General features: G+C 36.8%; 1 protein-coding gene across 2 annotated transcripts in view; it reads left to right on the top strand.

The window, feature by feature from the left end:
- The window catches only part of PTPRB (protein tyrosine phosphatase receptor type B), a 155,695-nt gene that overhangs the window by 61,395 nt on the left and 67,347 nt on the right, over positions 1-26,953 (top strand). For both annotated transcript variants that reach the window (XM_072655372.1, XM_072655373.1), the window contains 6 exons: positions 12,507-12,785; positions 17,806-18,063; positions 19,291-19,554; positions 20,522-20,791; positions 21,664-21,924; positions 24,855-25,121. In XM_072655372.1, the coding sequence (XP_072511473.1) occupies positions 12,507-12,785; positions 17,806-18,063; positions 19,291-19,554; positions 20,522-20,791; positions 21,664-21,924; positions 24,855-25,121 (1,599 nt within the window). The remainder of the gene's footprint in view (positions 1-12,506; positions 12,786-17,805; positions 18,064-19,290; positions 19,555-20,521; positions 20,792-21,663; positions 21,925-24,854; positions 25,122-26,953) is intronic.

The following is a 26,953-nucleotide window of genomic DNA, read 5'->3' as shown; positions in this document are numbered from 1 at the left end:
ACCATCTTTGCCTCAGTTTCCTTATTTGTAAAATGAGCTGGAGAAAGAAACAGCAAATCATTGCAGTATCTTTGCCAAGAGAAAACCCCAAATGGGGTCATGAAGAGTCAGGTACAACTGAAATGTCTGAACAGAAACAAGATCAAAAATAAGTCATGTCAGATTGACCTTATTTCCTTTTTCATGAAGATTAGATAGCAGGTTTAGGAAATGCTATAGATCTAACTTAACTAGATTTCAAGAAGGCATCTGACAAAGTCTCTAATACTATTTGGGGTCGGGGCAGGGGATTGAGCCATATGGGATTAATTATAGTACAGTTGTGGGAACTACTTGAATAGCTGAACTTAGCAAATTATTGATGTCTCAAAAGGAGGTCTCCAATGGATTGTCCCAGGGATCTGTGCTCAGTCCTGTGCTATTTAACATTTTTATCAATGACTTGAATAAAGATACAGATTACCTGTTTTATCATATTTGAAGATGACAGGAAGAATAACAGAGTCAAGATTTGAAAAGATCTTGATAGGAGAGAAAATTGGACCAAATTAAGTAACATTTAAAAGAGATCAAGGTAAAACACATTTGTTAGAAAAAAAATTTTAAGTGCAGGTGAAGGTTTTGCTGTGGTTCCGTCATTCACTTGTGTCTGACTCTTCATGACCCCATGGACCATAGCATGCTGGGTCTTTCTATTTATTCTCCACTGTCTCTAGAAGTCTAAGTTCATGTTTATTGTTTCCATGACACTATCCATCTCATCCTCTGCCATCCCCTTTTCCTTTTAATCTTTCCCAATATTGGAGCCTTTTCCAATGAGTCTATCTTCTCATTATGTGGCTAAAGTATTTAAGCTTCAGCTTCAGTATTTAACCTTTGAATGAACAGCCTGAATTAATTTCTTTAAGTACTGAAGGCATGCCTAACCATTGGTCAAGTCAACAGTGTAAGACAGCATCCATGAAATCTTATATAATCTTGGCTAGCTTTAAGAGCCAACATATTTAGGAATAAGAATATGAAAACCCACTGTGGTTTGCCCACATCTTGAACAATGTATTCATCTCTAAGTGTCACACTTTAAGAAGGACATTGATGAGTCAGAAAGTGTCCAGAGTGGTAAAGGTCCTCAAGTGCATCTCATGTGATGAGCAATTCATTATATCATAGTTTCATAAACCTAGAGTGTGAAGGGACCTTAGAGTCCAACCTCCTCATATTACAGATAAGGATACTAGTATCCAGTAAGTTTGATATTTAAGCACATGGCACATAGAAGGTATTTAACAAATTCTTGTTCTCTTCTGCCTTCTCTTTCCCACTTATCCAAGGTCACATTGGCAGAGCTGGAATTCAAACTGAGGTTTTATGATTCCAACAAAAGTATTCTAACCGCAGCACTCTTTCCACTATGCCTACAGGGTGAAGAATCTGGTGATGGTTAGTTTTGAAGAAAAAGAGTTAGAAAGTGAAACTGTAGCTGGCTTCCAAGTATTTAGGGGCTATTACATGGAAGAGGAGTTAGAATTATTCATTTTGGTACCAAGAGCAGATCAGACCAGACAAGCACTAGAAAAATAAATGCACTTTGCAAAGCAGCAAATTTAGACTTGATAGAAGGAAAGGCTTCCTAATGATTAGAGCTACTCAAAAGTACAATGGACAGCCTTTTAGGAGGTAGGATTTTTTTTCTCATTGAAGATCTTTAGGATAAATCTGTTTGACTGTTGAATATGTTGTAGAGGGAATTTTTTCCCAGGTATGGGTTAGATTGGATGGCCAAAGACATCCATTTTGATTCAAACTCTGAATGCTCTGAACATGATGCTCTGAACAAGTGGATAAAAAAGGTCAAATTAGTTCAGTTTTCTCAAAATACCTAACTCCATTTTTAATTTGAAAACTGGGGGCATGGAAGAGCCTAATTACGAAGTATGTCTATTGACATTCTCTCTTCTCTCTCTCTCTCTCTCTCTCTCTCTCTCTCTCTCTCTCTCTCTCTCTCTCTCTCTCTCTCTCGTCTCTCTCTCATCTCTGTCTCTCTCTGTCTCTCTGTCTCTCTCCCCCCCCCAATTAAGGATTTGATATCAACCTATTAATATATCTAAGACTTCTATTCTAATAGCCAACAAGAGTCAGATCTAACCTGGCTAGAATGCTTTCATAATCAACATTGGACTGTCAAAATTGCTTTCTAATTATTTGTTGTTTTAAAATTGCATTTAAAAAAACAAAGAGAGAAATATAATTACGTACATTTTGCATTGTTGTTCAGTCATGTCTGGTTCTTAATTTGGGGCTTTCTTGGCAAAGATACTAGAGGGGTTTGCCATTTTCTTCTCCAGCTCATTTAGTGACTCACCTAGGATCACATGGCTCCTAAGTGTCTCAGGCTGGATTTAAACCCAAGGCGTCTTGGCTCCAGTCCCAATGCTCTATCCACTATGCCATGTAGCTGCCCACATGAAACCTTAAGCGTCCTCTAAGTTTGCATCTACTTAGTCTAGATTAATCTAAAAGTCATAGGAATGTCCTTGGAGATCAAAAACTTATAGGCAATATTTGGAATTCTATTGATCATAAAAGCATATGATCATACATATAATCATCAAATCATAGATATAGAGCAGGAAGGCATTGTAGAGGTTATAGAGTCCAAAAGCCCCATTACAGAGATAAGGAAATGGAGAAACAGGGGAGTTAGTTGACTAACTCAGGGTCACACAGCTAGTACATGCCTGAGGCAGGATTTGAAACCAGGTCTGCCTAGTCTACACCATGCTGGCTCTGTGATTGCTGATTCAGTTTGCTCCTTGATGTTTGAATATTCAAATTAATTCCACTTCGAATTCTCTGAAATGTTCTTAGTCACTTACACAGTTTAGTCATTCTTTTGGAATCTTCCCTTCTTTGAGATATTTGAAAAATTGGTCCTTGAGTACCTTTAAAATTGTGTTGACTCAAATGTGGATTTTTTTCCTGCTTCTATTTGATTGTATCTATCTGTTCTTCCTTACTTCATCATATTAAGTGTTTCCACTTTCACGGTGCACTCACTGAGGCATTGCGTCCAAATGTGGCAGGGTTTCACTGCTGTCAGTGATGAAAATAGATCACTACAGACATACAGACACATCTGTTCCATTTCATCCCTATTTGTTGTCCTTCCAGTGCATCTCCAAATGTTGTCAGGACGATCTGGCTTAGTTGGATCTTATGTGTGCCCAGCTTTCTGCAGGCTTGTTTTTTTCCCTTCATTGAATTTCATTGTTTATAACCTTCAACCATTTTATTCTGCAATACAGTGAAAATCAGCTTCTACACTAAAAAAGTATTTCCTTTTGCTACTGTGCCTTTGTATTTAACAAGAGTTAAATATTTGTGAAATGAAGTTGTTTCTGGGCTTTTGGGGGGGGGGGGGCATCTGCAAGGCAGATGGTAATAAGGGTCCATGCTGGGATAATGGCCATTGGGACAGAGGAGGGAACAGATAGAAATGTGAGAGATACAGCAGAAGTAGAATCAATGGTACTTTGGTAACTCGTTGGGTGTGAGAGGTGAGTTAAAGAGAAAAGTCAGAGATAGCAACAAGATCTAGCAAGTGAGAGAATGGGTAAAAGTGGTCAGATTAAAAATATTAGTGAAACCAAAATGAGGATCAGGTTTAGGTGAAAAAACAATAAGCTCAATTTTCAACATGTTGAGCTGAGATGTTGATGGCACATATGAGTGAAATTATCTTGTAAGGAGTTAGAGATGTAGGAAATAGACCTAAGAGGAAAGGTCGTGATTCAGGGATGTGCTGGTAAACATTTTACAACCAGTTCTCCCCACCCCCACCCCCAAATATATTTATGTTGAATTTCCATTAACATTTTTTCCAAGTCTTGCTTTCTTAAGTCTAGAAATCAAAAAAGCAATAAATTAAGCCCTGGTTTGTAGCCTTTGTGGTTTTCAAAGCATAAATGATCACACTGAAAATTAATAATTAGCGCTTGGGAGCTGCTTTGAGCTGGCTCCAGCACACCTCTGCCAGGATCGGAGATTGTGATTAGATAAAAGAATTGTGCCACCAAAAGCATTTGGAGGCACACCCAAGAGATAAGATGAGAAAGAAATAGAGAGAAGTAGTAAAATTAGTAAAAAACAAAACAAAAAAACAAAAAACAAGGAGAATTTAGTGTCTTCAGAGTAATGGGATAGGAAAAAGTATACAGAATAAGAAGATGGTCAGCTGCTGCTGCAAGGAGATCAAGGATTAGGACTGAAAAAAGACCATTGGATTTGGTGATTAGATCTTTGGTGACTTTTGAGAAAATGGCTTCAGTGGAAGGAGGGATGAAGAAAGAATGTGTTGACTAGAATTTTTCCAGAAATTTTGCTGTAAAGGGGAAGCGAGAAATATATGGTAGAGACGCTCTAGAAGAAAAAGTTTCTCAGTTTTGTCTTTATTTTAAAATTAGAAAATTCTGAATATCTTTGCAGAAAAAGCTAATGGATGAAGATTCATGAAAGAAAAAGGATGTCTTCCTAGAAGGGATAGGAAAGAATGGTATTATGTATATAAATAGAACAATTTGATTTAGTGAGGAGGAGGGATACCTCTATCTCTGCATGATTAAAGGATGAGAACAAAAAAGTGCAGTAGCAGTCGAGCTAATTAAGTCAGCAAGACTGCTAAAATCATGAATTACAATCATCTTAATGATGAAATTGAACTGACCATTGGATCATCCAATCTATCATTCTGTATTAAACTTGTGAACAGTTGCTCCCATAAACACTGGATCTTTATGTATAAGAGGATTCTCTTTTTCTGTCTTCCCATGTTATTCAAGACATGTTACATTAGCCAAGAATAAAGAGTTTGCCTGAAAAATAAGAGTTTGCCACCCACCTACTCCTCAGTACTGGCAACTTTTTGCCCTTAGAATATGAAAATCAAGCACATCCTAGTTGTGAGTTTGTAGAGATGTTGACTCACAACATCTTTTCAAATATTGAATCAGAGAACTGCATGGCAAGTGAATCAGGTTTTTGTGTTGCAGACTTCAGCTAATTAGTTGTCTTTGTGAACATGTTTCTGTTTTTTCTTTCTCTTGTTTATAATAAAGTTTCCTATTCACCCTATACCATTACAACATTCATCATACTGATATGCCAGGCCCTTATGGAGAGTTTCCATAGAAAGAGGGATATTTATTATTAAGCTATATAATTCAAAAGGTCATAAGATATGATCCCAAGTCAAAAGAGTTAACAACAAACATTTATGGAGTGTCTACTCTATAGAGAGCACTATCTTGGACAGTAGGGATACAAAGAGATTTCTGTGCAATGTAGCTTTAAAATCTAGCTGGATAACTAAGACACAAATGTAAAAGACAAATTTAAAAATATACTAAGTGCAAAATCAATGGCATAGACCAAGGTGTGGTCAGAAGTTCAGAGGACAAAGTGATCACTGAGATCTGGGATAATCCCTCAGAATTAAGGGACAGTTTGCAAAAGAGGTAAAAATTTAACTGAGCTTTGAAAAAAAATATTGGAATTATGTAATAAAGGGAATGAAGCATATATCCTAGGTAAAAGTAAACATAAGTAAAGATTCAAAGAATACACATAATTCATATGGGAAGCAATGAGTAGAGCAAATGTAGATAAGCAAAGTGAATGGGAGAGAGACCAGAAGAGATTGAATTCCAGTTAAATTTTATGTTGTCAAAAATGAGAGACTCTCAAAATTTTTTCAAGTAACAGTTACAAAGTAGCATTTTGGGATGATTATTTTGGTAGCACTATCTTGGGAGGAGGATGATACAAATCACTTTAAAAAATCAATGGATTTAGAACTGAATCATTTTGAATCCCCTTGGGATTTGAAAGGGGATAACATAAAAAGAAGGAGATGAACAGAAGAGATTCTGAAGGTAGATACATTAAGATTTTTGAAGTTACATTGTTGTTCAATTGTTTTTCAGTCATGTCAGACTCTTTGCAACCCCATTTGGGATTTTCTTAGCAAAGATACTGTAGCGGCTTGCCATTTCCTTCTCCAACTCATTTTACAGATGGAGAAACTGAAACAATCAAAGTTAAGTGACTCGCCCGGGGTCACACAGCTAGCAAGTGTCTGAGGTTGGATTTGAACTCACAAAGATAAGTCTTCCTGACTCCAGATCCGGCATTCTATTCATTGTGCCACCTCGCTGACCTTTTTTTGAAGCCATAGGATTTGATTAATTGGCAATGTCTTCTTCATGTAGGCTATGTTGATCTGATACCCACAAAACTAAGAGAAAAGTAAGCAATTCATTCAAGTTCATCAGCCTTTTTGACTACATCAGTCCAACCAATTTGATACTTTTTAACTAGATAGACATTTTTTTTTTTGTTATATAGAAGAGATCATCTCATAGACAAATCCTCCATAAGTATAAGAAGCATTTTTTTTTTTTTGGAGAATGAATAAGGGATATTGAATCATGATACTTTTGGGGAGAAAAAAGCTCTTGGTACAAAAATCCGTACATGATTGCATTTTCCCCAGGACGGTGGGACATATTTTCAAAATAAATATTGGTCATTTTGCGTTCAAAATGTCCTTGAAATTCTCTTATCTACTGATCTTGATATTTTCAAAATCAATTCTATGGCAAAAAAGGAAATAAATATTTCATTATGTGACTTCCTTTTTTTAAAAGTGTGACTTAAGGCGAGTTCATTTTGGAGCTGGACTTTCACCAAACATCTTTTCCTCTTAAGACAGGAAAATTGGATGATCAAGCTTACTTGTGAGATTTTTGGTACTTCCTTTTTACCAGTATAGTCAATATCAAAGGATCTGGTATGATTGGCATCACTGTTTCCTGTTGTGTCTGGAAGCAAAGATGCACAAAATTGCTGGCTAATGAATCATGTACATATTTTGTTCGAGATAAAAGTTTCAATTTATGGACTTTGACAGTTCTTTTATCCTGAAATATTTCACTGGTTATGATGCACAGAGGTGTGTTATGATGGAACTAAAAGAGGTACAAATTTGTGGTGTTAACCCATATCTATCCATCCATCTATATGAATTACATAGGTAGAGTGGGGCTTTTCCAATTTTGTGTGATCCGTCTTTTGAGTATATCTCAAGCATGGAACTAACTTTTAAAATAACATTAATTTATATTGAATAAAGTAAATGACCATTCCTGAATAGAAAGAAAAGTAACAGCCCCATGAAACACATTACTGAAGTGTTTATAGATCTTAAGTAGATTTCACATTAAAAATGCTTGTCCAAAAAAATATTTGCCTTCTTTACTGTACCAGGCTTGGGTGGTTGCCAGCAGAGAATTTTATCTCAATATAAATGGTTTTTTAAGTGTTTGTTTCCAGCCAGGCTTCTCTCTGCTCAGGCACCTCCCAGTCCCATTGTTTCTTTGTTCCAGCGGATATACAAAGGACTTAGTGTTTTGTTTTCTGGCCCAGATCGATTAGATAAAGTGTGCATATTTGAACTTCACCTTCTAGGCACGCAACCCATTTTGGTTTAAAACACCTTAAAACTTAATGACAGAATCTCATATTTTGCAGATCAGGCAGAAAATGTTGTCTGGATACCAAGCCTTTTCTCAACTTATCTTTAGTTAGAATTTTACTGATTCCCTTTGAAATGCTAATGAAAATCAACTCATCTTGGTCTTGAGGCAAGAATGAGAATTTAGGGGACTATCAGAATTTAAACACAAATTCAAAATTTGTATTCTTCCTTACTTTTCCCCCTCTATTTCTTTTAAAAATCTTTGTTAGGAGGGATGGTTAGGTGAGGAAGAGATAAGTGTAATTTGCAAATGAAAACGATATAAAAACAAAAGCTACCAATAAAAATGAGTGAAAATTATGTGTTTCTTTATGAATTTTGACATCAATAATTTGGGTTCTGGGTGATTATTTATGATAAGGTAAATGGAATGTGTCATAGTGAGTGAGTAGAAAGCCAACCAGGAAGCTAGGAATACCTGGTTTCCAGCCTCTTCTGACACAGACTAGCTGTGTGACCCTAGACAAATCACTCAACCTGTTTGCCTCGGTTTCCTCCTCTGTAAAATAGTACTATTACTATGTACCAGGTACTTTATAAATACTGTCTCCTTTGATCCTCACAACAACCCTGGGAGACAGGAGCTATTATTGTCATTCTATTTTACAGAGGAGGAAACTGAGGCAAACATATTGTGTTGTTGATGTTACAACCTCCTATCTTAAAAGTAAATGGGATCGTAGAGTTGGAAGACATCTCAGAAGCCAGTCACTCCAACCTCCTCCTTTTATAGATGAGGAATAGTGTAGATGCCTATAGAAATTCAATGGCTTATCCCAGATTCCATAAGGAATAAGTAAGTAGCAGACCTAAGTTATGAGCCCAAGTCCTTGAAGTCTAGATCCGACAATGTTCCCACTGTCCCTCAATGCTACTAAAGAAAATTGCTTATTTACAAAGAGAATAAAGAATCCTCTCAGAAGCTTCTGATTTAGTTCTACCAGTTAGAAAGCTTTCCCCTGGGAATGAGCTGATCATATTTTATTAAGGCTTCTTAAAAAAAAAAATCTAGGATGGGAAAAATTGAAACAATCCTCAAGATAATTCAAAATGATGTAGAGAGGAGGATTGAATGTTTTGATCTGAAATATCTCAGTGATTCAGAGGAAAGTTTTTGGGTTTCTTTTTTTTTTTATTATTCACTTGAGGATTTTTTGCTCTCTTGGATGGGGAATTAGAATAATACAACAGATGAAATGGGACAGGGACCAGCTTGAGCAGGCCCTTCAGAATTTGTCTAAAGTCAGTTCATTTCACTATTGCTTTAAGAATGTCAGTTCATTTCTTTAGGCTTGGGTTCATCCATCATCGATCACCTGGCACTTTTGTGGCTAATTTTCAGAGACTGACAACAATGAAATGCTATGTAACTTTACTTGTCGACCAAGTGTTATCTACTCATTAGGATGAGGCATGAAATGTCTCACAGCTGAATGCATTAGCTATAAATTCAGCAGTGAGGTAGACCTGATCATAAAATTATCTTGGTGTTTTTCTCTGAGGGTTCAGGAGATGTAGGGGAGAGTAAGCATTAAAAGAAAATTCCCAAATTAACTACAAAGGACATATGAAGGAAGATGCTATCTGCAGCTAGAGAAATACATATGTATGTATTTTACATATGTATGTATACATTATATGTATTTTACATATGTATGTATACATTATATATATGTGTGTGTGTGTGTATGTGTATATGCACATATTTGGGTAGTCATCTGGGGAAAGGGGAAGGAGAAGAAAAAAGGAGAAAAAAAGAAAGTTACATGAAAACTTTATTATATATTTACAAGGAATAGCAAGTTGTACAAAATAGATTTCCAGTTTCATGTACAATCATTTTTTTTATTTTACTATGTTATGGAAATACTTGTTTTATTTCTTAAGTTCAGCATAAAATAAATATAATTTAAGAAATTAAACAAATAAAAAAATTTTAAAACTAAACAAAAACAGTAGACTAGGGACAGGGGAAAAACCTGTGGTTTCATTAATAAAGGACCATCCCTCTACCTACCCCTGCTCTACACCTTAGAAACTTAGAGGATTGCCTACAGCTCACAAGTGAGAGGACCTGCCCAGGGTCATACAGCCTGTATGTGTCAAAGGCAAGACGTGAAACTACATATTCTTGCCTTTGAGGTCCACTCCTCAGCCACTAAGTCGCACTTCCATTTGCTTTATCATAAATCACTCCAAAACCACAGGGATAGATTCTAGAGTTCTAATTTCATTAATAAAGCAGACTTCCCCCAATGTAGGTTAATACTAGCTCTGTAACTTATAGTCTTAAAGATTGCCTGAGAGTACTCAGACCTTAATTGTTTTGCCCAGAAAGTGAGGCAAGACTTGAACTGTTCTTTATAATTCTAAGGATAGTTACCTATCTAGTACACCATGTTGCCTTTCCCAAAAAAAAAAAATTCTTAAAAATAAAATACAACTATTTTGAACACAATGTCACTTTATCTTTAGTTATCTTTAGACTGCAGCAGACTCTTTTCCAAGATTCCTAGAATTTCCTTGTGGATAGGCTGTAATTCCAATTCACACTGTATTCTAAGAACTAAGACAGACCCTTTTCTATCTCAATAGAACAAGACAGCTACATCTGCTCTGGTGGGCCCTTCATGACTAGGATACCCTTATCAGGTGCTCTCCAAACTTTTGGAACCCCAAACCTGTGCGAGAATATGGTGTTATGCATCTCTGTCCTGCTTTGACTGGCATCGTTTATTTCTCTGACATCTCCACAGCACCACTAGAGTTCTCTTTTATGGAAAGTATTCGCTAAATGTCATTGAACAACTATTAAAGCTTCCACGGAACCAATCCATATTGAGTTAGCATTAAACCTCTTGGGGGTTCCATAATAGTTCAGTCAACTCACTTAGATGGACAACTGGCCAATCTGGGGACTCTACTCTATAGAAGAGGGGGCCGGGGTTCCCAAAATTGTTTCAGAGCTCTGGAACGTTGGACTAAATGAAAAACATTCATGCTTTGCTATACTGTTTCCCTATTCTGTCTCTCGCTGTTCTTTTCCAACCTTCCTCTTATATTGAGGTACTTAAGGACAGGGATGAAAGTCCCCTATATCTCATTCCCTAGACCGAAGTTCAGAGCTTATATGTTGTTAGATAACCTGGATCATATGTTGTTGGTGCATGAATACAGATTGGGCTTGTGGCCAGATGATGAAGACTCTTTAGCTGCAGTATTGCTCTCTTTGGCTATGTTTACATGACACCAAATGCTGAGATAAAAACTGGCTGCTGTGATGGGAGAAATTCTACTTAAAACATACATAAATTTCTTAATGTTGAATGTTTCTCATTAAGTAAGCAAAAAAAAAATCAAACTTTTAACCAAGTTTTTCAGGGCTTATCAAGATATTTGGCCTCGTGTGGACAGTCTTGGACTTGAGTGAAAATCATTTAAGACAATCAACAAACATTTAATAAGTATTTACTATACTTCAAGCACTGTGTTAAACACTAGGAGGGGATGGGGGAATACAGAGAGAGAGAGAGAGAGAGAGAGTGAGAGAGATGGAGAGAAAGAGACAGAGAAACAAAGACATAATTATTCTTCAGGACAAAGAAATATAAAACTTTTTCATCAGTTGGAAGTCCAAAGGCATAGCTACAAAGAGCCAAATAAAATGTTTTATTATACCAATTTATGTCTTCTTCTAACAGCCCTATTCTGAGTACCACATCATGGTGTGGAGTGACCTTGAGTTTTTCCAGTCCATGCCAACAATTTGTATGATTTGCCAGGTCTAAGAAAAATGGAAAGACTCCAAACATCAGCTTGTATATCTTTTTTCTGAGGCCCACACTTGCTAAGTTTAGAGAGGCATATCATCAAAGGATTGATCACCAGGTAATTAATGTTTGGGGACATAAGTGAGCATAGAACTTGTGTTGGTAGAGGGAATGCTGTCACTGATGAAGTGCATAGAGTTTTCTGAATATTTGAAGAAATATATATTTCCATGATGGATGTTTATATCAATGTTTTAATGAAGTAGCACATTTGTTCTGGTTACTGACATTTGAAAGGTGGCATAGGAGTTGATAAAATTTAACAATCTAAGGACCTTAGAGATTATCTAGCCCAAACAGCTTGTTCATAGAAGAAGAAATTGAGGCCCAGTTTGGTGAAAGTGGATTTGCCCAAATTTTCACAGATACAGATAAACCAGTTTTCAACCCAAGGCTTCTATCACCAAAGCTCTTTCCACCATATCATAATGCCCACTGCAAATAAATCTCGATTGTAAGGCAGAGAGTTCCTGCAATGCAGGAACTTAATCTTTTTGGTGTCATGGACTCTTCTGGCATTCTGGCAAAACCTATTTCTTCTCAGAATGTGTGTGTGTGTGTGTGTGTGTGTGTGTGTGTGTGTGTGTTCAGTTGTCTTTTAGTCATGTCCAAATCTTCATGACCCCATTTAGGGTTTTCTTAGCAAAGATGACTGGAATGATTTCTTCTCTTGCTCATTTTACAGATGAGGAAACTGAGTTAAGAATGAAGTGATTTGACCAAGGTCATCAGCTAATAAGGGCCTGTGGCCAGATTTGATCACAGGAAGATGAGTCTTCCTGATTCCGGGCCTCACATGCTTTCCACTGTAGTACCTGGTTGCCCATGTTTTCAGATGCATAAAATAAAATACATAGAGTTACGAAGGAAAGCAATTATATAATTGAAATATAATTATGTTTTATAATATAATAATAATTTATATTTATATAATTTATAATAATTTATATAATTATATAATAATATAATTTATAAATATAATAATGTTTTAAAAGCCTATTCACAGACCCCAGGTTAAGAACCCCGACTACATTGGCACAACCCTCTGAATTTCAGTCTCTTTTATGCCACTTTCTTCACAGCCCCTTTACCTCCCACAAGGTTTGAAGTTGATATGGACAAGACCACTTCCACAAGCTTGCACGTTTGGTGGACCCCATCTTTGGGAAAGGTTGATTCATATGACCTACAGTTGTTCAATGACAAGAACCAGAAGATCCAGGGGACTGTAATTCCAGAAAGTACTTTACAAAATGAAAACACATTTGTCAACCTTACTGCTGGTAGCAAATACTCTTTTGCCATTCAAGCTATTTCTGGAAATAAAAGCAGCTCTGCAGTTCATATCAATGGATCCACTGGTAAGACTTCTCTACATATTATTAAATACTAAGCATTTGGAATCATGGAACATTAGAGTTGGTAGGAGTGAGAGAGGTCATCCAAGCCATTCCTATTATTTACAGAAGAGGTAGCTGAGGCAAAAGAAAATTTAAACATATTGTACATGGTCATCCTTCCACTTAGTATGACCTATGGCCCTAGTGCTGACCTTTCTCCCAAAATCCAACCTTTTATCTCCAATTGCCTAGGGAACCTCCACTGATGTTTCAAATTTAACATCTCCAAAATCCTGGTTGGGTATCTTTTCCCCAAAACACATGCTCTTTGTTACAATATCCAATCTCATATGTTTGAAAAGTCAATATTATCTTGGCTTCTGGTCCAAGCAAAAACTTTGGGAGGGAGATGGTATTTTTGATCCCATTTTACAAATGAGGAAACTGAGGCAGAGGTTAAGTGACTTCCCCCAATATCACTTGCAAAGTAGTCTGGGGTCATGAAAAATAATCTCTGAGTTGAAAGGACTGAGTTCTAGTCTCATTTTACTCTATGTCCTCGTCCAAATCTAGTAACTTCTCTAGAGTTATAATTTTTTTTCATCTATAAAATGGATTTAAATGAACAATCTCTAAGTTGCTGACCAACTCTATTATCTTATATGAAAAAAGGATTTTGTTGATCAACATTACTTTCTGAATTTTTACTCTGGAATGCATTTATTTTAAATTATTTTCTTCCTTTACTCATTTTTGCCTGACATTAACTTGGTGTGAGGTTCCCTGAATTCCATTCTTTCCCCTGTTATTTGATTAGCAGTTGGGAACCAAGATACTGGTCAAACTTGAGGAAGTCGTTGTTGGTATTCTTATACTTTCTATTGTAATGACCTCTTTCTTTTTTCTTTTTTTCTCTCCATTTATTTTTCCCTCATTCCACTTTTTTTCCTTCTCCAATTTCCCCTACTTTATTCCTTCTTCCCCTTTCTTCCAGTTCCTATTTCTTCCTGCCTTCCATAACTATTCCTCAGCTGGATATTTCCTATAAAAATGATTTCTTACTACATTTATGATTGTGACTTTAGAAGGCTTCTTGTAGTACTTGCTGTGTTTTAAAAAAAATTTTTTTTAGCATGTTCACATATAACATACAAAAAAAATTTCAGCCATCGCCATAAAGACCTAAATTGCTGCTATTCAAATGACAGAAAAATAGTAGTCTATATGAATGGTTAGTCTAGCTGAGTGATAGTTATAGTGGGCATAAGTAGGAACCATCTAGCACATTACCCCAAAGTCTTACTATGATGCTTCTGTCAATCTCCTGGAAGTGATCATGGATTTTTAACGGTCATACCAGCAGGGCATAATCTCTGGCAGGTTCTACAATCCTAAGAAAACTTGAAGTATGGCCTCATCATTAAAAGGAATCTTTATTCTACAGACTAACCAAGCAATTAAGGAAAGGTGTATTACCAATAGATCGGTCATTTATCAATGAATTCTTTAGCCATGGAGACCCATAAAACAAAGAAAAATTACAAAATGGCCTTTAGTCCTAGATGACCCTTTCCACTTCTGGATGTCTTGGGCCATTCATAAACAATTGGTATGGTGGTATGCTACATGTCAGCCCTTTGTCCAATAGACATACCGTAAGAAGAGGTGAATCCTATCAATCTTATCATTTTTGCCATAAATGAAACCTAAAGAAAGAAGTAAGTTGAAGCCAAATGGAAGGGTGGTTATTAGGTGCTCCTTGGAGAGACAAAGGAGTTGGCAGAAGTTGTTGATGTTCTCCAAAGAGTTGACTTCCAAGGGCTCCCAGAAGCTTTTAAGAGCTAGAATTTTGTCATTTAAGTCTCCAAGTTCTTTTAAGTGATTTCCTCAACATTTTGGGACTGCTTTATTTTTCCAGCTTTATCTCAAATTAACCAGCTCTATGCTGTCTACCTGGTCAAACTAGACTAATTGATACCTACCCAAAGCCCTTATCCCAATGCATCCCCATCCATTCATCCATCACTCTACATACTCTTCCACCTATGTTTTTTTTTTATCATAAACTCAAAGGCAACAACAACATTGTTTCATGGGATATTTGGTCATCATAAATTGCAAAACTAATGATTGATATTTGCAAGAATCTTATGCATCATTATTCCTTGCTAAAAATCACTACAAGATCATTACAAGACATTCCAAATTAAACCAACAAATTCCAACAATTTTGTTACTTTAATGCAAGGGAAGAAAAAGATGGGGAGAAATACATGGGAAAGCAGGATTCAGGAAGATGAGAGACACCAAGGACTTGTAGTTTCTACAGATACCTCATATCTTTGAATCATCAGTGTTTTCTTTAGGAAAATAATTGGTAGACTTTGGACATGATAAGTACAAAATAATACCATAAAGAGTGAAATAGATTATATTTTGACAGTCGGGAAAGGACTTGTTGCTGATGTAGGAGAGATCTTTGAATTACTTGTTCGGGTACAGTCAGACCATTATCTTGTCAGAGTTAATATCACAGTTAGTAAAAAGGAAGAAATATATATAAATGAGAAAAATACATGGCATACAATTGAAATAACTCAATCTGGAACTATTAAAACAAATAATTGACAATCAGAATTGGGAATTGGAAACAAAATCACATTGACAATAATTATAATCGTCTTATTTTTAAAAATTAGCCAGTATAAACTAATTGCAGTAGTAAAGGAGATCAAAAGATCTCAGAAAGTACCTCAGTAAGCAAACATTTTGACACTTTGACTTACTTGCCAAAAAGAGATGGCTGCGAAGGGCAACACCAAGATAGAATGTAAACTCATATGCAAAATCTTATGAAGGAGGAGAACAGATGATTCTGAGCAGTATCATCTCACAGAGCAGTGAGAAGTGGAGTAAAACAGTTCAGGAAATCTTAGCAATACATCCAACTGAAAAAAGACTTAAAAGATGAAGATGGATAGACAATGAACAGAAGAAAAACAGAAAATATTTGGAAAATCATTCAAACAAATTGTTTTCTCCATCAAGAATTGGTGAAACCCCTGTATTTGAATCCTCTATCACAGTCCTGGATGTCCTTAAAGGGCAAATAGAAAAATGTACTTTAAAGGAACAAAGTATACATATAAGAGATTTGAGCTGGACACAAGACAATTATAAAGGCCTCCAGAGATTAGATACAGAGTATTTAAAAGAGGGGAGAATATAAAATGTGTAAAATAAAAAAAAGATCTCTGACCCTCAAAAAAATCAAAAAATCAACTGAGAGAACATTGATAATTACTCACTGACACATGCCTACTTCCCATTTGGAGAAAATATTTATGAAATTTATTTATACCAAATCAAAGGCATCCTCTCTGAGGAGAAAAGGTGCTTTTATGAGCAATACTCACTAGTAGGCCACATCTTTTACATTTCACAATTTAATGAAAGAGTAATGAATATAACATTATAATTATTATTTATTGAGTGAAAATAATGTGGTTTGCTAAAGTAAAATGCCACTCTAAAGATCATTTTTTTTCAGCAAGGTAGCTCCCATAAAGACATACATTAAAATCATCTAAGAACCCTTAGAAGACATAAAATATAAATGACCTTGTTCAATGACTTCCTAATCATAAAGAGTAAGACAAGTCATAAAATGGGGAAGTGTCCAAATATTTGCCACTTTGATGGAAGAGTTTCAGTACAGAATCCAAGTTGAAGAAGAATTTCTAATAGATTTGGAGGTCCTCCAGATATATGTGTGTTTCAGTGTGACATTGATGTGATTACATCAAGTCCACAAGCTTTGCAGAGTCTCCTAGAAGACATCTCTAACCACTCAAGAGATTGACCTGCTCATCCACACAGGAGAGACCAAGTAGATGAAGACTAACTATTACCTAGAGTACAAAATTCCTTCAGGTGGTTAACCTATAGAGCTTGTCCGTCAATATGTGTATCTGGGGTAAAAAGTATAGCTGGACAAAGTGCTGTTCACATATTTGAACAAGAAGAGGAGCTAGGACTGAACTGTCCTTGAGACATTGCAAATCCACTCTACTGACTCCAAACTTCCCAAGAAAGCAAAGGCCCATGTTTTCTCATACCAACATTCCAATAGTATTACTGTAAGGCTCTAAAATATAGAATTTAATAGTCTCTGAAGAATGATAAGTGAATATCACACAGATGGTAGTGGGAGGGCACACAGCAGGCTGAAATACATGAACAATGAATAACTTTGAAGGAAAATAGGAGTAAACCATGTCATCAAGGAATTAATGGTGTGACAGGAAGAAAAGGTAGATTGGTCATGTAGCAAGTGTGAGGGATGAAAAATAGACAGCAGGGTACCCCACTGGTACCCTTGCAATATAAGGAAAAATCAAGGAAGGCCTCTAGCATGGCACATTTATGGGAAGACATAGACAAGAATTGCAGAAAATGAATCAGCATGAATGAGTTGTGATCCATTTTGTTGGAAGGAACTTTCAAATCAATAAGATCATAAATCCATTTGAGTACTTGAGTATATGTTAACACAATTTTATATAGAAAAGATTTCAATGTAAGGCAGATCTTTCCTCGACCCCATCCAAGAGTTAGCTCTTGATAAACATACATAAGGAGGTGGTTTCATTTATAAAGTAGTTTCGTGTCTTATTATAGCAAGGTTTATTAACAAAATGAAAAATTCACATTTCTATAGTACTCTAAGATTCACAAAATGAATTCCACTGAATAACTATGAAGTGTATAGTGCAAATATTATTATCCCCATTTTGCAGATGTGGAAACTGAAGTTCCATAGGCATAAAGCTAGTGTTACAGATGAAATTCATGCCAGTGTCCCGACTCTTAAGTGCTGCTTTCTCACTGAAATTCCTAAATTATTCAGTTACTCTATAACGTTGCACAGTTGAGATCACAGGCAAGCACAGATGAATGCATGTTCTGTATGTATGTATATATATATATGTATTGTACTTGGAAATGATGATTTCTGACCCTTTGCCTTTTATTCCACCAGTACCATTCCCAGTGAAAGCTATCCAAGCCTCCACCAAGACTGATACTCTCCAGGTTTCCTGGTCCTCAGGTTCTGGGAATGTGGATCAATACAGGGTGATGTTACTGGATAAGGGGAGAACAGTTCATGACATCACTGTAGAAAAGCATGTTACTACACACACTTTTCATGGACTGACCCCAGGCCATGTCTACAACCTCACAATTGTAACTGAAGCAGCGGGGCTTTGGAACTACAAATCTAAATTAATCAGGACAGGTAAGTCCACCCAGGCTACTCAAAAACTCATACCAAGAAGGTGGGATGACATTCTCTGATGAATCAACTTAGGAAGGATACCACAGGACAGAATGTAATTGACAAATGCTACTAGAGGACCCCAAATTCTCTCAATCAACAAAAATTTTTAAGTGCCACTCTTTCATTAAGTTCCCCCAATGCTCCAGTCTCTCCCCTTTCTCATCTGTCCTTCACATACCTGCCAAATTAATATTTCTGAAGCACAGAATGAATTCCTATTATTCTTCCTCAACTGAAAGCTAGCTTATTGCTGTTCCCTATACATTATATCCCCCTTCCGAACTCCTAGACTTTGCCTAGGAATGTTCTACCTTCTCACTTCAGTCTCTCAGAATATCCAGATCCCTTCAAGATTCTAATCAAAGGCTTATAGTGGACCTTCCCATATCCTCCCAAATACAGACTCTGATCTCAAGCCCTTTGTGAACTGATAAGACAGACTTTAAGCATATTGTTGTGACCAAAAAAAAATTATCACAGTGTGTCCAACCTGGTTATGAGCCTGTGGGAATTTAGGAGGGATGGTTTTCAGATGACAGGCTTAGAGTTCATGGCCAAACTCATGCTTGAACTTTCAAATTGGAAGGACCAGCCAAAGCTTGTGCTCTCTTGACATAGTCTTGGATCCAAAGTGCACAAACTCAAGGCATCAAAGTTAATGATCTCTATATAAAATGTAACACAAGTCTTAAAAGTTATTTCTATACATCAAGAGGACCAGGTAGCTGGAAATCCCTGTCCATTTGGCAAACCATGATGAAATTATTCTCCCAATTTGTATCTCTTTTGATTTTAAGACATTAGTTAGGTCCAAAAGTATACCAGAGATTCAAAATGGAGGAAAGAGCAACTGTGAAATTTCACCATATTGCTCTGGTAAAATGACATCACAGCTGTCAGACTCATGAATGAATTCAAAAATACATAGTTTATTTTTCAAACCTAACTCTCAGTAGATTAAGTAAGATTTTCTCTATAAGAGTGAAGCATTAGCAGATATTTATTAAATGCATCCCACATGTGCAAGCATGAGAATAAAATACATCTCTTTGAACTATTATATAATCATGTGTCATCTTTGTTTTTACAATAAAATAATTAGACAGATAACTGCTAATTAGATAGATAAAATATAAACCCTAAAAAACTAACTTAAAACCTTTCGGTTTTCTTCATTCTTGCTAGCCCCAGTGGAAGTCTCAAATCTGATGGTGACTAATGAAGATAGCTGTAATTCTCTCAAAGTCAAATGGAAAAGACCGCCAGGAAACCTGGACTATTATAATATCACATTGTCTCATCAAGGGAATGTTCAAGAACTCAGAACTATAGAAGCCTGGGTGACTGAAGCCCGCTTCAAGGGCTTGACTCCAGGACGCCTGTATCAGGTTACTGTCTCTACCATCAGTGGTGAACTCTCTGCTCAGAAAACAGCAATGGCAAGAACAGGTAAACTTTGAACTTCAAGAATGGAATTTGATTACCTATTTTTTTTTTAGTCAGACCAGGTTGCTATTTTGAAATGTAAGTTCATTCTCCATGCCATAAAAAGAATATATTTAAGCTAGATCTTATAGCTCAGAGAAAAGTGGAAGATTATATCATCTAGCTGAATAATTTAAGAAAACTGGTTTGGGTCTTGAATTATCAAGGTAATTTCTTGTTCCTTCTGGTTGTGAAGATGTGGCCTTTGTATAATTAATTGGCTTTTTAAAAATTGTACATATTTAGCAATGTCAACTCCTCACTACTGGAGATGGGATAATGAACAGGGACATCAAGGTTGACTGCTGCAGTGCTTTCAATAAATTATTGAATAGCCCTGGAAGTCAAGAAGGAAAGAACTTTTAATGGCCACAAGCATTCAGCATCTCCTCTATAAGATGCCATCTTTGACAAAGTACCCATGCTAGAAATGTCGGTATGGTTTCAGGGGCCAACATTTGATCAGTAATAAACATCCATTTCACTAGATTCACATAAGCAACGTTGCAGTAATATTCTCCTAGAGTTTAGGACTTAGAATTAGGTAGACATGGGTTCAGATCTGTGTTCAGACATCATCTGACCAAGCCACTACTAACCTTTGTGTGCCTCAATCAACTCCCTAGTACTTACCTATTAAGTCAGAGATCTGCATGGGTAAAAGCAGTCACTACAGACTCCACCCCTAAATAATACAGATCATTTGCATATTCAGTTACTAGAGTTGATAACAAATAAGTTTCTTAAGCATTAAATTTTCCAAAATGAGGAATTTTCTGTATGGAGAGCTATTCTACATTGGCTTACAAACCAGTAACAGGAGGAAAGCACATTAAGAGTCAGATTTTAAATTATTTCTCTAATGTTTTCTACCTTTCTCCCTCGTCTAAATGGATTCCCTACTTATTTTTTTTCTTCTTTCATATTTCAGTTCCTGAGAAAGTTACAAAGTTGAAGCCAATCAGTAATGGTTGGATGAGATCCCTAAGAGTTGGTTGGGTGCCTCCTACTGGAGACTGGGAATTGTATCGCATTGTGCTGTTCAATGGTTCTTCAGTGCTACTCAACACTACTGTGGGGAAAGATGCAAAGGTCTTTGACTTCCATGACCTAGGGCTCATACCTGGAAGACAGTATGAGGTAGAGGTCACTGTTGAGAGTGGAGGCTTAAAGAACACTACTCGCTGCCAAGGTCGAACAAGTAAGCAATGACGGGGAAGTTCTCCAAACATTGAATGCAATGAAAAATTATCAGATTTCTTAAATCAGGCCCAGGCAAAAGGAAAGAATTGGAAAAAGTTCATTGATTTCATGACCTTCTGAAAAGAGTGGCAAGATGATAGGGGCAACTACTTGGGTGCCAGTCATCCTTTCTGATGCCCACTATGTAAGGCTGTTCAGTTATTTTCAATATTTTGCAGGACAAGGATCAATACAGTTTGTGGTACCCTATCACCCCCCACCTCCAACCAGATGACTTAGAAATCCAAAGGATAAAAAGAACATTTTAGCATATTGACTTACTTCACAGATTTTTCCTAAAGGCCACATCCAAATATATAATGTAGGTTGAAGTATCCTAGCTATATTTGGATAACAAATGTGTATGACTTAGGTATAAATTCTACGTTTCTATCTATACGTAGTATAGTGGATAGAGTGCCAAGATTGGAATTAAAAAGAATCATCTTCCTGTGTTCAAGTCTAACTTCAGGTAGTAACTTGCTGTGTGACCCTGGGCAAGTCACTTCACCCTGTTTGCCTCAGTTTCCTCCTCGGTAAAATGAATTTTAGGGAAGGAAACGGCAAACCACTCCAATTTCTCTGCTAAGAAAACCTGAAATGGGGTCACAAGTGTACAAAATGACTTAAGTGACTGAACAACAACAAAAGCTTAGGCTTTTGCTTTTAAAACCAACCTCATACTAGCTTGCTGAATTGGAATATTCTTGTAGATGGAAGAGAACAGTGTACAGGTTTGGGTATCCTGTCATGTTCTCATCAGTCATTGAGTATACTCATCATTTCATGCATGCCACTCACCAATGTGGTTCTCCTTTGCTTTTTCCACAGCCCCCCAGCCAGTTGTGCAGCTCCGAGTAAAGCATGCCAATGAATCCTCTCTGAGCATCATGTGGCTAACCCCTGTAGCAGAATGGGACATATACACCATTTCACTAGCAGACAAGGATGTCACATTCATCCACAAACCATTATCCAAAGAAGCCAAAGAATTTACTTTCACAGACCTGGTACCTGGAAGAAAGTATGTTGCTACAGTCACCAGCATCAGTGGAGATTTGAGAAATTCAACCTGGGTAGAAGGAAGGACAGGTATTTTTCTCCAATATATTTTAGTTTAATTCGGAGAAAACAAAAGAACCCACATTTTTTTTTTTTTGCCTTTAAGGAATCTAAAGCCCAATGATGTATGTGCTATATGCCAATTAGATATCCTATTTGTGAAGCAATACGAGGCAGAAGTTCATCTTATAAAGATTTGAGGATTGCAGGTCAATGTCAGTCAATGGAGGGATATCACAGCCAGTGTCTAGGTCCAAGAAGGTGACCTTACTATAGCCTATCCTGATCAGAACTCTTTTGCCAAAGTGCAGGGTTCCAGATACCATCTTTTAGGAGAGTATTAATTAGCTAGAGGACAGCAATCAGGGTGGTGAAGAGACTTTAAATTGTGTCATGTGAGAATCAGTTGAAGGAACCTGGGTTGTTTAGCCTGGAAAAGAGAAGATTTAGGGGGGCATTACAGTTTTCATGTGGAATAGACACTAGGCTTTTATTTGGTTCCAAAGGTAATTACTGAGCAGCTAGGTGGAGCAGTGGATACAGCACCAGGTCTGGAATTAGAAGACTCATCTTTCTAAGTTCAAATCCAACCTCAGACACTTATTAGCTGTGTGACCCTGGGCAAGTCACTTAATTGCATTTGCCTCGGTTTTCTCATCCGTAAAATCAGCTGGAGAAGGAAATGGCAAACCACTCCAGTATCTCTGCCAAGAAAACCCCAAATGGAATAACAAAGAGACAGACATGACTGAAAAAATGACTGAATCCCAACAAATGTCATTTTCAGGAGCTACTAATAGAAGTTGCAAAAAGGCAAATTTGGTCTTTTTAATTTAATTTGGTTTTATTTGATTTTTAGGTCTGCATTCTCTCCCTTCCATCTTCCCCTTCTCTCCCCAAACACTCAGTGAGAAAACAAGAAAATCAAAACCCATTACAAACATGTGTGGTAAAGCAAAACTAACTCCTGAATTGGTTATATCATATATGTATATATTATATGTGTGTATACACCTCAATATGCATCTCTCTTCCAAGAGGCAGATGTCATGTTCCATCATTAGCCCTCTGAAATCCTGATTGGTTATTGATATTGATCAGAGTTCTTAAGTCTTTCAAAGTAGTTTGTCTTCTGTATAAATTGTTCCCCTAATTCTGCTCACTCCACTTTACCTCAGTCAAATTTAGTCTTGATGTAAAAATTTTTTTTCTAGGAATTATAGCTATTCAATAGTGAAATAAACTGCCTCAAGAGACAATGAGTTTCCCCTCACTGGAGGTCTTCAGGTAAAACTTGGATGACCACTTGTTGGAAATGGTGTAGAAGGCATTGTCAATCAGATACAAGGGGACTGGACAGTGCCAATAAAGTTCTTTCCAGTTCTGTGGTTCTATGTTCATCATCTCTAGCACTGGTTTTGTCACAAAATAACTGTGTAACCTGAAATAAATAATTTATTCTCTACAGGACCCAGTATCCTCATCTATTCAATGAAAGAGTTTTACTATCCAATGTAAAAAGTTCATTCTTGCTCAAAAACTTTCAAGAGCCTAAGGTAGACTCTGCCTTGGAGTTGAACTGTAGTTGCTTGAGCCAAAAAGAAAAAAGAAAAGAAATTCATCAAGATTCCTTCCATCCTTAGTTCATAGGATCACAGATTTAGCACTATAAGGGACCTTGGAGATCCTCTACTTCAACCTATTCATTTTTACAGATGAGGAAACAAACTCAGAGAGGCTATGGATTTGAATTCAGGTTTTGCTATTGTATAAATTAAATAGGTTAAATTCTATCAAATGTATAGATATTCACTTTGGAAGTATAGGTCCAGATTGCTTACTTGAGGAAGAGTCTGGAATTTTAAAAAAATCTTTGTGCCACTGTACCATTACACAGTGGTAATACTTTTATAAACACTTCTACCAAGGCTCCTTATCTTTGGAAAGGAGTGTGCCAAGATGCCAATCCCCTTCCATCTCATGTGGGAAGGGTATTTATTCATAGGTGCTAATTAATAGAATGGGGACACAGAATTGGGGAGATGTTATGAGCCCATGATAACTGTCAACTCTCTTTGAGATATGGCCTAGAATGGCAACACACATGCCAAAGAAATATTTGCCATCACACCATAAGTTGTTGATATAAACAATAATTCCTGGGGGCAGCAAGATGACTCAGTGTATGGAGCATTGGCCTTGGAGTGAGGAGAACCTGAGTTCAAATTTGACCTCAAACACTCACTAGCTGTGTGACCCTAGGCAAGTCACTTAACCTCAATTGTTTAAAAAAACGAAACACAATAATCTTTTAAATGAAGAGAGCTCTCCCAATTTCATATGGGGAGAACCTCATTCACTTTGGTTCATAACCATTATAATGTGCGATTATAATATGAAAAGAAATGAGAAGAAATATCACTCTCTATTTAAATCCTCATGTCTATGCTTAGCTGTTTATGTGTTGTATACTGTCAAAAAGATTATATTAATTATTATATTAATTCCTTGAGAGCCAGGATTGTTTTCTGTTTTGTCTTTGTGTCTTCTACAATGCTTTGTAGATAGCAAGTTCCTAATAAATGCTTCTTTAGATTGGATTGGGTGGTTGGACTATGGAGGTTTTGCTCCAGGGGGGTAGCCTTTCATTACTTGAGTTCTCTTTGGAATTTAAGATCACTTCTAAGACATGTGCATTCTAGCTTTTGAATCTTAAATCATTTTGATTTCACCTAATATAAGCAACATTCAGAAGGAGAAGAGCCTTCTGTGCCAGATCTGGCTTTCCATATGCTACAGGAAGTGAAGCTAGGAGTCTAGAGCAAAGAATTTATTTTTAGCACTTTGAAGTTTGTCTCCAATTTTGACTCACTTTTTTTGTTGTTACTCGATTTCCTTGGGGGTGACTAACATTTATTTTGTCTTCTCTTTGTTTTGTGGAATATTTTCTTTTGTTTCAGTGCCTGCTCAGGTGACTGGCTTGAATGTGTTCAATCAAGGGACAACCAATAGTTTATTCACCAACTGGACCAAAGCACAAGGAGATGTTGAATTCTACCAAGTCCTACTAATTCATGAAAATGTTGTTATTAAAAATGAGAGTGTGTCCAGTGAGACCAGTGGCTACAGTTTCCACTCCCTCAAGCCTGGTGGCCTCTATTCAGTGGTGGTTACAACATATAGTGGAGGGATCTCTTCCCGACAAATGGTGGGAGAGGGACAGACAGGTAAGGGAAGGGAAAAAAGGATATTTGAGACCTATATAAATCTGAGCTCACAGGATCTGAAAGAAGCTATCACAGTAAAGAAATGTATTGTTGATCTTGAAATTCATCAAAAAATACTACTGTTGTCCCACAGTCTCTGCATAATAACGATGATGATAACGATGATGATGATGATAATGATGAAGATGAAGATGATGATGATGATATCCTTGAGCTAGTACCAAAACTATCCAAGAGAGATCTATGGACCTTGAAACAGCTAGTTGTCAGTGAGGTGGTACAATAGATAGAATTCTGGCCCTAGAGTCAAGAAGACCTGAGTTTCAATCCAGCCTTATATATTTATTAGCTGTGTGACTGTGAGCAAGTCATTTGAGCTCTGTTTGCCTCAGTTTCTTCAACTGTAAAATGGGGATAATAATAGCCCCTATCTCCCAGTGTTGCTAGAAGGATCTAATAAGATATTTGTGAAGAGTTTAGCAAATAGTAAGTGGTATATAATTGTGCTACATAAGTGCTTTTATTATTATTTTTATTAAAGGGAACTATAAAGTTGGAAGGGCAGCTAGGTGACTCAGTGGATAGAGTGCCAAGCTTGGATCCAGAAAGACTCCTCTTCCTGAGTTCAAATCTGGCCTCAGACACTTACTAGCTTTGTGGGCAAGTCATTTAATCCTGTTTGCCTCAGTTTCCTCATCTGTAAAATTAACTGGAGGAGGAAATGGCAAACCATTCTAGTATCTCTGTAGTATTTCTAGTATCTCTGCCAAGAAAATCCCAAGTGGGATCATAAAGAGTCAGACATGACTGCAAACGAATGAACAGCCACATAAAAGAGGAAGAGGGTGGAGAGCAAGGGGAGAGGAACACAGAACAAATTGTCTAAAGCCTTTAAGAAAAGTGTCAGAAACATTTTGTGAGGATTTGATAACCATTTGATGTAAATAATCCACATCCAGCTTCTTTTCTTTGAACTGTTTGTGTTCCAGCTCTCAGGAGAGCTGGATTTAAATACCCCTCTCCAATTGCCAAAGTTACACATGTAGTGAGAGAAAAAGCCCACTCTTAGGAAAAGTATCTCCCTGCTTGTTTGGTATTCTTCCATGGTAATGATGTAGAAAGGGAGATTATTTCCATCATATTTGGCCAGAAGCATATCAGTAAAATTCAAAAACTGCACACATTTACATATATTTTTCTGCACTATTCATAGATTGGAACCAATCTTATAGATGCTAAACAATACTTGAATAAGTTAGAGATTTGTGTTCTGGTTTATTTAGTATAAAAATAAAAACAAGTCCCCTTGTGGAGAATTAATATGCTTAGATTTTAATAATGTATCATATCCAGCTATGCTGCATAGTCCCCCCTTCCCCCAACTCCATCTCTGCTTCTCTATAAAAGTTGAGATATTTTAGGTTTATACAACTTTAATCACCATCCTTTAGTCTTTCAAACATTCTTAGAGTCACCAGCAACAAAGATGACCCATTGCTTTGTGCAGGTCTTGCCTCTCACTGACCAGATTCATTTCTAAAGACTCCTCAACAATAATAGGTTAAGCCCTTAGAACATTCAGAGGTGGCTCATTTTAAATTTGGTACTAGACATTTTATTACCCCTCCAAGCATTAGGTTAACAATAAGCATTAAACACAGAGCAAGCTTATTAAAGTGGATAGAGTGCCAGGCTTGGAGTCAGGGAGACTCATCTTCTTGAGTTCAAATCTGTTCTCAGACACTTAGTAGCTGGGTGACCCTGGGCAAGTCACTTAATCTTGTTTGCCTCAGTTTCTCCATCTGTAAAATGAACTGGAGAAGGAAACAGCA

This window comes from Notamacropus eugenii, chromosome 3 (genome assembly GCF_028372415.1).
Source record: "Notamacropus eugenii isolate mMacEug1 chromosome 3, mMacEug1.pri_v2, whole genome shotgun sequence".
In the NCBI taxonomy this organism is placed as follows: domain Eukaryota; kingdom Metazoa; phylum Chordata; class Mammalia; order Diprotodontia; family Macropodidae; genus Notamacropus; species Notamacropus eugenii.
The sequence above is the reverse complement of the archived record's forward strand: the minus strand, read 5'-3'. Positions and strand labels throughout refer to the sequence as shown.